The 12,626-nt window shown below is 38.9% G+C and overlaps 1 protein-coding gene across 1 annotated transcript in view; it reads left to right on the forward strand.

Annotated features, from left to right (window-relative positions):
* SUMO1 (small ubiquitin like modifier 1) overlaps nt 1–5,179 on the forward strand; it is a 6,582-nt gene extending 1,403 nt beyond the window's left edge. Inside the window, exons 2-4 of the mRNA XM_009643549.2 lie at nt 1,163–1,240; nt 3,159–3,230; nt 4,177–5,179. Coding sequence (XP_009641844.1) covers nt 1,163–1,240; nt 3,159–3,230; nt 4,177–4,245 — 219 coding nt within the window. The 3' untranslated portion in view covers nt 4,246–5,179. The remainder of the gene's footprint in view (nt 1–1,162; nt 1,241–3,158; nt 3,231–4,176) is intronic.
* Nucleotides 5,180–12,626: the final 7,447 nt, after the last annotated feature.

Genomic DNA, 12,626 nt, shown 5'->3' on the forward strand with positions numbered 1-12,626 from the left:
TATTCTCTCTGGTTTAGTTATTTGGTTGTGGGTTGGTTTTTTTTTTTTTTTTTTTTTGTTTTTTTTTTTAAAAAAGCATGAGTAATTCATCCTTATGACTCAGAATTTGGTCAAGTGTGATCCCCATCTTACAACTATGGGACCTGATGCATTGAATGATTAATTTATCCAAGGATACGAATAAAATATGTGGCAAAATCAATAAATTCAGGTGTTAAGAGTTCATGCAGTGCACTAAGCATGAGGTCAACTTTCTCAAACAGGGATTGAAGAGGATTCTGTTGCCTGGTGTGTTGTAGATGTGAATAGTGGATTATAAGTCTGAATTCAAGTAGTGTTGGAATGTGAATGTCGAGATCCTGCTTGAACAGAAGTCCTTCTGTGCAAAGAACCCCTTGCCCATGCGACTTAACTCAGTATTGTTCGTTGGAATATTAGCATGATTGCTGTGCTGTTACTGGAGACTGATGACCTAAAGTAGGACTGACACAAACTAGCTTATTTCTTGCTGGTTTAATTGGCAATGATGAGAGCACATTCAAAAGCTAAATGTGACCCACATGCTTTTTGCATATAACCTCTTGCAGTCTGTAGCCCTTTTGGCAGTTGTAGTTACTTGTATCTTATGGCTGGTAGGAAGGACTACAGAATAATGAGACCTAAGATTTCTCCTTAGGTTAGTGTTGTGCTGCCAAGTCTGGCTGTGTTCTAACTTCTAGATAATTACTCTTAATTGAACCAGGTTTTGTATATATTTTGAAGTGCAAGCTTAAACTTGTCTCTCTTGGAATATGAGAGCAGAAGTCCCCTGCATATGTATGTTTGTATTTCATAAGTACATCAGCTGGGTAAAGATGGAAGCACAGACTGAACCATGTATGGTTTTTAGTACTTTTAAATCCAAAACCTCCATAGTGAGCCTAAGGCTATACTATGTCATCTGTTTTAAAATAGAGCTTCCTGTGGAAGTGCATGATGAATTTAGCGACTGATAAATCATCCTGGAGGTTGTGTTATGATGCACCATGGTATGCACAGTGATAGTTAAACTGCATTCCATGTTAGTTTTACATAAGTTTTCCTTAGTAAAAGTCTTAAAATTAGCATAGATAAAGTAAGCAGTTAGTACAAGGAGATTAACTTTCTTCTTTTCCGTTCTTAGGACAGCAGTGAAATTCATTTCAAGGTGAAAATGACAACACACCTCAAGAAACTCAAAGAATCATACTGTCAGAGACAGGTTTGTGAAACAATAACACTCTCTCTTTAAAAAGAAAGTTAAAAAGCCAAACACTTTAGCTTTATTTTTCTCACTGTTCTTTCAAATAAAGATATTTGAGACAGTCAAGCTTCTGTCTAGTTACCAGCAGGACAGGTATCTGACAGTACAAATATAATGGATCTCCTTATTTCTTTTGACTAGTAAAGGTATTTCTATTTAAGACAGTTGCGAATTTTGTAGTAAGTTAAAATTACTGTTTGAAAATACATAGTGTATTTTCGCTCTTGGAAGACACAGAAGTTACCTTTTCAAATGCCCAGGCATGCATTTTATACTTACTGTAAAATCTCTCATCTCCAAGCAAAATTCCCTTAAATCTGTAGAATACTGCAGCTTAGGATGAGAGCAGCCTTAGACATTGTTACAGCCACTAATACGGTAATTGATTAACACTACCTATTATGCCCCAAGTTAGAAATCTGCCACGTGAATTGTGGATGTAGGTAAATAGTAACTACTGTTACAGAAGAAAAATGTATCTTCACTTCCAGATTCTGTGGCAGATACTGTGGATTCGCTGCTGCTATTTCCAGAAGCCCTGGCCTAGTTTACCCCCGGCTTTGGGGATAGATGCCTTGTGTGGCCTTTTCTTGAGTAACTGTGTTGGAGTTCACTTCAGGAGATATAATCATAAGAAATAATACTTTGGTTTTTTTCTTAATACCTTGGGACAAGTTGAAGTTGTCAATTGAAATGTTCTTTTGTAGCCTGTGTTCATTTTTTGCTGTCCTTTTAGAGTAGGAGGAGAGAAAAGACCAAACACCAGATATCTTTGTAGCCAAATCCAAATGGTTAAAATTGTGATTCATTTGAAAAACTTGAAATTTTAAAATAAGATCTTGGAAATAGTTCATGCAGCAGTCTTATTGACTGATGAAAATGCATGTGTGTGGTATTCTTTTTTTTTTTAAGAAAGAAGTAATTGTTTGAATGAACACAGCTCTATCTCCTGGGCTTAATTGTCTAGACTCTGTGATTTCCTTCATCAGCAGTTCAATACTGGTTTTGGTGTCGAGTAGCCTTTCTCTGGTAAAGGGACTGTGAACATTTCTTCTAAGCTGGCTGGAGGGATTGTTGGAACAGTGTGAAGAGCTGTTCTTGCCTGTGAATTTTTCTGCATAGTTACTTGCAAGCGATATTTTTGCAATCTAACTGATGCACAAAACGAGTCATATTTCACTTGTGTTTGTTTTGCTCATAACTTGAAAGAGAAGAAAAAGATGAGGTGTTTGCCTCTTCTATTGAGGTGAAGTATATTCTGCTGTAACACGGGCACACTGTACAACAGACATACTGCAACTTTATTTGGGATGCTTCTTTCTCCCTTTTTGCATAGTGTGCTCCCTTTTCTCCCCTCAGCTCTGCTCTTGTCCCCAGTGTAGAACTTTTGCAGAACTGATAATGATAAATTACCTTCCTATGGTGATAGAAGATTGGGAAAACAAGGGCAGGAGTTCATGAAGTAAGCATCGTGTTCCTCCTGTTGTCTTCGTATCTTTCATGAGGCTGATACGCAGTTCAGAAAAAGATGGGACTTTCATGTGTAATGTTGTCTTGGAAGAGAGGGTGTAGTCAGTACTTTATAAATTAAAAAAAACAAGGAAAAAAAAAACCTAAGGTGAATTCCAAGTTGTTGAGCTAGAACTCTAGTGGGACTTTGGAATAAACATGCATTTCAATACTATCATGCTCCTTGGGTCACTTCTTTGTAGTGTACATGGTTGCAACAGAATAGCTGAGCTCCTTGTGTAACAGGAAGTAACACTTTCTTTTCTGACTTTCACATGTGTTGTTTTCATTAAAAATGTTTTTCTTGTAAATCTGTACAAGTTTCAGTAAGTTTTTTTTCTCGTACATCTGTTTCTTTTTTTTTTAGGGTGTTCCAATGAATTCACTCAGGTTCCTCTTCGAGGGTCAGAGAATTACTGATAATCATACCCCCAAGGAGGTGAGTTTCTTTGTAGAAAAAATGTTACATAGTTTGCTGGAGAAACTGAATACCAAAATTGGTTAGTTTCTCTGTTCTGCTAGACTTTTAACCAGAATGAAGGTGCTTCTTTAAATATAGCCAACTTTTTGGACTATATTTAGTCAAATAGAGTCTGACTACATTTGTCTAACTAGAATATTTAATAAGGCTGATATGCAGTTCAGGAAGAGACTGATTGGACCTTCATGTATAATATTGTCTCAGAAGGGAGAGTGTAGTCACTGCTTACCATGGAGGGGGGGGGGAACCTAAGGGAATGTTCCAGTTGTTGAGCTAGAACTTCAGTGTGACTTTGGAATAAACATGTATTTAGTTCACATTTATTAGATGAAAGTAAAGTAAAAACAGGTTACTTCTGCTGTCTGGTGACTTCCACCAATTGTTATGACAAAGCAGGAAGAAACACTGTTATAATAATGACCTTCTGAAAAATCAGGCAAACTTGTGTACTGTGAAATTGAGTAAGTCACCCTCTTTGAGAGAACAGCAGTAAACAGGCTTTGGGTTGCAAGCTGTAGGTCTTAGCTGTATTGTGAACTAGTAGTGTGCTATATATAACTCACGAGGCTGTACAGCTGGTACATTCGCTATGATGTTGGTTACCTTCCTGTGCCCAAGAAGGGATTTAGAGAAAGGTAAAGCTAGCAACTTCCAGGCTGCTCCACAAGCGGATTTAGGCTTCGCTGATAAGGTTTTTGCTTTGACTGAGATGTGTAAGACTGAAGCAAAAGGACTAAAAATCATGAGTGTTGGCTAGTGAGGTAGTGACTGCAATTTTTTCACCACTTTGATGAATTATGATTGGACAGAGGAACAAAGCATTGTATAGGTTGTCTAGGACCTGCTCTGAATTCAGTACACCAGATTTATAACAATTACATGCTGTTTTTCTCTGTTCTCACAGCTGGGGATGGAGGAGGAAGATGTGATTGAAGTTTATCAGGAACAGACGGGGGGTCACTCAACAGTTTAGATCCTTCTGTTTGTTTTCTTCCCCCTTAATCCTTTTTTATTTTTAAATAATAGTTCTTTTGTAATGTGGTGTTCAACACTGAATTGAAACTGGCACCCATCTCTGGGAGTTTATTTTCAAGCGTCTGGTATTTTGAATTCTCGTGCTCATTATACACTATTGTTTCTGTTTTCATTGTGCTGAACTTTTGTGATCCAGCTGCAGCCTTGCTCCCCTCTTCCCTTCTGCCCTCCCCTTTAGAAATACACGTACACACATGCATTTGTATGTTCACTAGGTTCGTGCATTTCAGGCACGAAGGCTGTAAGATCTGCCAGGTGGGCGAGTGTTCTTAATGACTTCCATATCTGCCCTGAAGTTTTGATGTGTGACTGTTTCACTCCTGGACTATAACTTTCAGTGCGAGATGAAGTTTTTCAGAGAACTAAACTGTGGAGAAATTGTGTATCCATAACTCAGAGCTATTTTGCTTAAATTGTGCTGATGGCCCAACGAAGAAGATTACCAAGTTGGAAATGGAAAAGCTAGAACTGTTGTCATCTGTACCTTGCTCCAGAGATGGCTTTGCTGAAGACATAAAACTGAAAACCCTAACTATTCTTAAATCTTGCCAGAAGAGCCCAGAAGCATTTTAACTTCATATAGCAATTAGTACACGCAGGTATTCATGCAAGAATGTTCACAGCAGACAGCTGGTGTTACTTTGACACTCTTGTTTGTACCTTTTGGCCTGGGACGTGGGTTTTGAATGGACACTGTCTGTACCAGCTTCATTTAAAATAAACAAGAAAAACAATTTTATAACCAACTTGCATTTTCTTTTCAAATGTTTGGAAATGAGCAAAACCATAAAAAGTTATAATTAGGGCATGCTTTTCCAGTAACTATACGTTGAAGCCAGAAAAAAAAAGTGCTCTGTAAATATACCTCATTTTAAAAAAAAATTACTTTTTTCTACTGCCCTAGTGAAATACTTGATCTGCTTGGTTTGCAAGTGACTATTTGAGACTACTAGTTTTTTTCTTTTCTTGTTAGAGAATATTCCCATACAGTTACATACAGCTTTACTTCATGCACAAGAGGTAAACTGAAAATGCAACTTGGAAGGAAATATGAAGATGGTTTTTAATGTCTATATTTCATATGATCGTGGTACCATTAAATAATCTCTCTATGATGGATGACATGGAAGTGTCATGATAGTTCATCAGGCATCACTGTGAGGGTCCACTTCATGTTCTAGCTAGTTGCAGGTTTGAAATGGTCAGTTTAAGAACATGTTACTGGATATGAAAGCTCAGATGGGAGGGAGGTTATGGGCAGGGTGGTGTGGAGAGAAGGCTTCTGCCCTGTCCCCGCTTCAGCCTTTCTGCAGATAAATAGGACTAATTTCTGATTTGGTTTGGTAAATCAAGTTCACTGTGAATGCCAACTTCATTTAAAGACACATTTTAGTGCTGGCATACTTGGAAGAAATTGCAGTTTTTTGAATGATTAGTTTTTAGGGCACTTGCTGTAAAGCTAGAAATGCATTTTCTTTCATGCTTGTGGTTTGTGTCCTGTTTCTGATTTAGTAATACTTTTGTACACATAGTTGCACTAAGCAATTTTTAAAGATTAAAATTTTTGTTTACAAAATGTCAGAATATGAGGTTTTCTTGAAGTACTCATGTAATTCAATTCTTAGGGGGAAGAGGGATTGCTGCTGTGATGTAGAACAACATGGCTTCTTTGCACTTACCTCCGATGCTTTTTTGGAATACTAAATATATCTGCTTCAGAATACCAGAAATAAAACAGCCTTGTGATTATTTTCACATCGTTTTCTAATTTAAACTTGTATAATGTTCTTGTTAGTAGACAAATTCCCATTATCCCTTTTCTGCAAATTAGGAACTGAAGTACAGGGGACAGTAGTTTACTCAGGTAACTGGAAGCTGAAAGTGGAGCTGAGAACAGAATCCAGATCCCCTGGGTTTGATGCTAGTACTCTAGTTTTTGCATCAACTTTTTTTGCTTCTTACTGTTCACTCTCCTCTTCCAAATCTGTTTTATGTGCTCATTTACATCAGCTTTCTAGTTGAAGCACTGCATTTAGTCTCTTGAGACTATGGAGGAGGGTTTCCTGCAGAATGCAGCTTCAGTAGGATGAAGCTCAAGGCAAAGATTTATTTCTATTGTGTAACCTTGTCCTAAAATACATCTCTTCATAGAGAGGATATGGTACCAGTGACAAACTGATTTGACCTCTTTCTCAGACTTGGGAAGCCTCAGAGAGCTAGTGCCTCAACAGAGCTGCTGGTCTAAAGCAATGTCTGTACTGTTACAACTTGATGGAAAGGTAATAACAGGAAAAACTGTACTCTGCCTCAAAGATAAGTATTGAGAGCTTCATGTAAAATAAGAAGATACACATGCTACACAGATGCACTAGTACCCTTTTTAAGGAGGCTCGTTCTGGGAAGTTGTACATGGAAATAAAACCTGAATTTTGAAGTCAAGGAGTAGACACTTGAATTTTCTTCATTTCGGTGGAAGAACTAAAACTTTTCAAATAACTTCTTTCTGAAAAGATGGTCTGGAGTGGAATTTCTAAACCACTCATAGCTTTCAAGCACATGACTGGAAGTCAGTTTGGCCTTCATATGTTGGAGAAAAACAGAAAAGAATCTTTTCTTCCTGCAATTTGTCTTTGTTTACATGCTTACCTGTATATTAGAACTGAGTTCAGCTGTTGATGGCTGGTTTTGTTAAGTGTTTAAAAAAAAAGTGGTGGTGGGAGAATGAAAACATCTTCACTGAGTCAGTTTTTCTGTGGAAGGTGGAAGCTAATTCTTGCTTTATTTCTAATTGTGAAATATATTTAGTATTCACTATCGTAGCATATAAAAGCTGTATTGATAAGCACTTTACCAAATTATCGGTCTCAACAGTTTTTTCTTAAAGCTGCTGTGTTTAAAGGATTTGTGTATTCTCTTAAGCATAAATATATCTACATGATCATCAATTCGACAAAATGAGATTTTTCTGGAAGTTAAATGTGTAAATGTTGGCAGGATTTGGACTTCAGTTAGTATGTCAGGTAATGCTAAAATTTGAAGTCTGCCACAAATTTTGGCTAACCATGTATGGTTTTAGAAGCACTTCAGCTGTATACAACTGTATACTGCTAACTGCTGTTGCAGTCTGGGAAAATAATATGTGAATGAGAACTATCCCAAAGAGGAACATTGTTCCTCTGTTGAATCAGGTTGGAACCTTGAGTTAGACTGGAACTGAAAGAGCTCACTACAATGACCCATTCCTGGCACCAAGCATTTATTTATTCTTTTATATGGTTTTCAGGCCTAGTTTTTCATGCAGCTGAAAATAAGAAAGCATTCATGGATGAAGGACATCTTCAGTGTGTTCTAGATTGGTAGCTCTTAGTAGTGCTTACTGGAACTGCAGATGTGTTTCAGATCTGCTCTTTGTCTGCGAACAGTGTTAATAAAGCGGATTGCAGACGGAGGACAGAATTCCTCCTTGGGTTATAAAGTTGGTGCTTTGTCTTGAAACCTACACGCTCTGCTTGCTGCTGGTTCACTGGCAGTTTCTTTGACACTGCTACAGTGCATACAGTGCCTTCTTGGGCACTGAGCCTGGACAGGAGGTTGGACTTTCCCCAGGAGTTGGCTTTGAGCAAGGTTTGGAATGGGCTGGGGAAGAAAATGTTGGCTTATGCTAATACCTTCCCGTGGGCCAGTATGTTCTCATGTCACAACGGTATGAACAGAGCAAGCAGGAGATGGTTATTTCTGCTCAGCTGTAGTTCCCATGTATCCTGTTATCCCTGGTACTACTTCATGCCTGACAAATTGGTCTAGGCTTCCCTTAAGAAGGCCTGTTAGGCTATTTGATGTGTTTTAGTATGTGGTATGCAGACTCCTGTGTTCTGAGGTGCTGGCAGGAATGAATTCTGGAAGCACACTATCCTGGAGTCTGCTCCAATGGACTGTGTAAAGGTAGTCATAGTTTCAGATATGTGGGAAAATCTAGTTGAGCTTCTTTCTGTAGTATAAATGGATGTTATAAACTCTAACATAGTTGAAGAATATAGATAAGATGTACTTGAATTGCTGATGGTATTTGGGGAAATGTTGGAAAACAGGTTAAATAGCAAAAGAACTGTGTTGTGTCTTGGAGTTTTGATTTGAAGGCAGCTTAACTAACTCCTGAAGTATCAATGCTGCTTTTCAATGTTAACTACACCAATAAAACTCCTGACTACAGAAGTATTTTTGTATAGCCTGGCACTAGATGTAAAGATGTATTATTACTACTGAGGAAAAATAACTTCATTTGATTAATAGCTATATACGCGATTAAAAGCTGTGCTTGTGTTTTGGCTTCCTCTAGAGCTAGTCTAAAATCTTCCTCTTTCTTCATCCGCTCCTCAGCGTCATATCTTTTTTTCTCCCAGTTTCTTCTTTCATGCTGCAGGCATTCCTCTGCCATCTCCAACAGCTGCTGGTGTTTCTCCTCTAACCACGTTGCTCCTTCTGTCTGCGTTTTTTCTGCATCTTAGAAACAGATCTCCAACTACTATTAGTTGCTCACATATTTCCTATTTAGGAAATGTTTTTTAATCAATTACAAATAGAAAATACTGTTATAATACTGACATTACAAGTATCTAATATTGTCTCAAACACACGAGTGTCTTAAATTGTAATTTGATTTTTTTTTTTCAAATCTGCTTGGCACTTAGGTTTTCAAGCCTTCCTCTGCAACTCTGTTAGAAGCAGAATTTTTTTTTTAATTTTGTAGCTACTGGGACTTGGGCTTTCAGAGAAGATATGTAATGAAAACATCAAGAAATGAACAGATGTAGCATGAACATTATTGCTAGCGTCTTACACAGTTGCATCATAGCTAGGCTGTGGAATTTCTTTTCTTCAAGCTGCAGGGACTGTGGAGAGATGACTATTGTTACCATATCTATTTAACAGAGGAGGAGCAGCAGATGAGGTACTGCAAGTTTAGGACTTGGTGTCAGAGGAATTCCATGGCAGACACACAGGCTAAGTCTATGTCTACCAGAAATCATCTATTCAGGTGAATTACCTGTAGCTAAAGTAAGCATTAGCTTTTCTATAGACTACCTGCTCCTTCTTCTTCCTCTAGCTCTCTCTTTTTGAATTGCAGAAGCTTTCTCCGATAATCCTGCTGCTGCCAAATACGTTCTTGCACTGCTTTCTCTAATTGTGACTTCTTTGCTGCCTCCTCCTCCTGGCGCCTCCACTCTTCTTCTAGTTTCTGTTTCTGTAAACTAAAACGTAAATGATTATTAATTGCTATAGCAACCTTGGGTTTGCTGAACATTCTTGCCAGAAGAAGAGCAGGTTCTAGCCCAAAGAGCTAAGCAGATTGCCAAAGTGAAGGGGAGATAAATTAGAATAAAGAGAGAACAGGTGCTGGTTAGTAATACTTAGCGTATGTCTGGTTGGTTGTGCAAAATAGTATTACAAAAAATGTCTACTTTCCTTCATACTGTCTGTAAGGGGGCAAAAACCTGAATTATAATTTTTACATGTGTGCTTTTGAGGAGGATATGAGGACTATGGGATACAGGTACGTGGTTTACATGAAACAAAGATGTGGAGACAGGGGATGGAGGAGGGAGAGCACAGGGACGGCTAGGAAAGTTCAGAAAACAAGAGCTGGAAGAAAAAAAATGGAATGCCTCTTTGTGGAACAAGAACACAAACCCAGAACGAGAACCCAGGCTATGCAACAAGCAAGGAGGCAACAGAAAGCCTTGGCTGAGATCTAGAGATAAACAGAGGTCAAAATGGGCTATTTTTGCAGGATTCACACTGAGTAGAAAGCATGAAAGAAAGTCAAGGACATGCACGAAGTAAAGGTTTATTCTTATTTTGGGCGTGGGACGTTAAGACAATGAAACTAAAGGTCTTCTACTTCTCTGAGTGCTGTTTAAGATAATTCCCAAACTAACTCGGGGTTCTCAGTCCAGCAGTTTGACTTGAATACCTACTTGCTTTTCCTGAAATAAAGTTAAGCAGGGCATGGCACTAATATCGAAAAGTGCTTTATAAGTCTGATCTGTCCTTTCTTTTCAACCATCTGATTAAAGTGTGCTACTTCTACAAATCTGGTTCTTACAAATACCTGTGACCAGGGGATTCCCTCCCAAAGTGTTCAGTCATTTCTAGCTAGGCTGCAGCTCTTCAAAATGACCCAAGGGGGTCGCTGTTCTCCCCAGTAAATGCCATTCTTGATGAAAATGCAAGTATAACCCAGAAGCAAAGCAGTAAGATGGTGTAAGAATGTGTTGTTTTTTGTGAGCAGAACATTTCAAAAGATTAATAGAAATGTGATAATTATATTACACCAGAGCTTGTTTCTGATACTGGTGGGTTTCCCAGAGCTTTGCCTTAAGTATTTGTTGTTTGTTGGGTTTTTTTTTTTCCCTAAAGCAGTGGTAAAGAGCAAAAGTGCTCTTACTGCATTTTTTTTGGTAGTATGACATTCTTGTATCATTAAGGAACAGCCTACATTGCTATGAAATGTCTTTATAACTATGTAGTTGTAACCATGCTGAGGTTTTCGTCAGGGAAAATGCTCAGTAGTGGTTTTGGTGCTGTATGGAAAATGTGGAATACCATCTTCATGAGCTCACTGTAAGCTAGGCACAATTGGTTGAAAAACTGTATTTGTTTAATGACTTTGATTCACTGTCGATACTGATTTTTCACTAATGAGTTGGAAAATTGTCATGTTAGGACAGATTAAGAATTCAGAGTAACAGTAAGTGAATGACAGTATTTTAAAAATGAAGTTAAATTAGTAGACATACACAACACTAAACTTGGGAAAAATCTAATATGCTGCTAAAAAGAGGAACTTTGTATATGTTTCAGATGAAAAGGTCTGTGATGTTATCCTCTAGTTTGGAATTTGCCTGGGGGTACTGGATCAGTTTGCTGGCTCCTTTACACTCTTATGTGTTATTAGTCTCCTATTACATTAGAAGATGCTTTGTTATATATGTGTTTCTTCATGCTAGTACATTGATGGGTTCGGATGCATACGCCTTGCTGACAAAAAGCAAAGCAAAGACTACACTTTCTCTGTCATCATTTCATTCAAATGTTTCCTTCTCAAATGAGAACATTATCCTCACTAACCGCATCTCCTCCGTGCTCCTCTGTTGTTCCTCTTCCAGGTCTGCCTTCACTTTTTCCATTTGTTCCCGCTGCTCTTTCTTTTTCCACTTCTGTTCTTCTTATTCCTTCCTCTTCATCTCCACTTGTAGCTGCCGCCTTTCTGCCTTTTTTCTGCTCTTACTTTTTTCCTGTGCAGATTTCTCTTCTTGACATTTTCCAGGAGGAATCTAAACTGGAATATAATTAATAATGTACTTAAATCATCATTAACAGAATGTCAACTTTATATGTTATTCATTGAGATCTAAAATTCTTGAAAGAGGTGTGCTTTATGTACTTAGTAAAATAGATTTGACTTATGTGGTACTTCTCATGTCAGTGCGGCCAACAGTGCCTGTTTTCTCTAGACGGTAAATGCTTTATTATTTTTTTTCTTCCAGTAGGTACTCACCTTTGTGATATCTGATAACTCTTAGGTTAATTTCTTAGTATTTAGTGTCCAAATAAGTTGCTACTTAAGCTATATTCTCTGAAACAGCCACAGATGTGCTCTGTGAGTGAAAGCCTCCTTACCGATGGACCATAAATGGGCAGAGAGTGAACAGGAGCCCGCCTGGGCAGGGTGGTCCATGTCTGCTAGGGTTTCCTGAGAGGAAGCTCCAGTTAATGGTAGGAAAGACAGCTCTGTGCCTGCCTGGCTGGAGGAGGAGGTCGGCTGGGTTAGGTGAGGAAGCAGCATGCCTTACCTGCCCTTGGGGAGGATCTGAGGGAGTAGGGGCCTGCTTGGGCCTGCACCCACTGCTCCTGTCACTCTCAGCCAGGCTGTCATGGGGTACTCGCTGCCCTGGCCTGCTGCGACATGGCAGGTGAGAGCTGCTCCTTTCCTTTCTCTTGTCAAGTTAACCTGCCAGAAAGCCTTCAAAGAGTGATGGCTTCATCCTATTTTGCCTCTGTGAATGATGCTCAGGCAAATAAAAACTAAAACAAAACCAAGCCTGTGACTAATGAGGATAAATGAGTATGGGGGTGACCTGAGCTCAGCTACACCTGTGCTTGGTGTGAAAAATGAGCTGGGGCTTCTGGAGAGCTCTGTCAGGTGTGGGGCAGGCCAAGGGGCCAGGTCTTGTGTGGGGAGGTGCTGCCCTGTGAGGCTGTGGGACCAGCAGGGTGAAGGCTGGGGACAGGAGCCCCTGTGCCATGCCCTTGGGAAGG

This window comes from Egretta garzetta, unplaced genomic scaffold, assembly GCF_000687185.1.
Source record: "Egretta garzetta isolate BGI_Z169 unplaced genomic scaffold, ASM68718v1 scaffold297, whole genome shotgun sequence".
Classification (NCBI taxonomy): domain Eukaryota; kingdom Metazoa; phylum Chordata; class Aves; order Pelecaniformes; family Ardeidae; genus Egretta; species Egretta garzetta.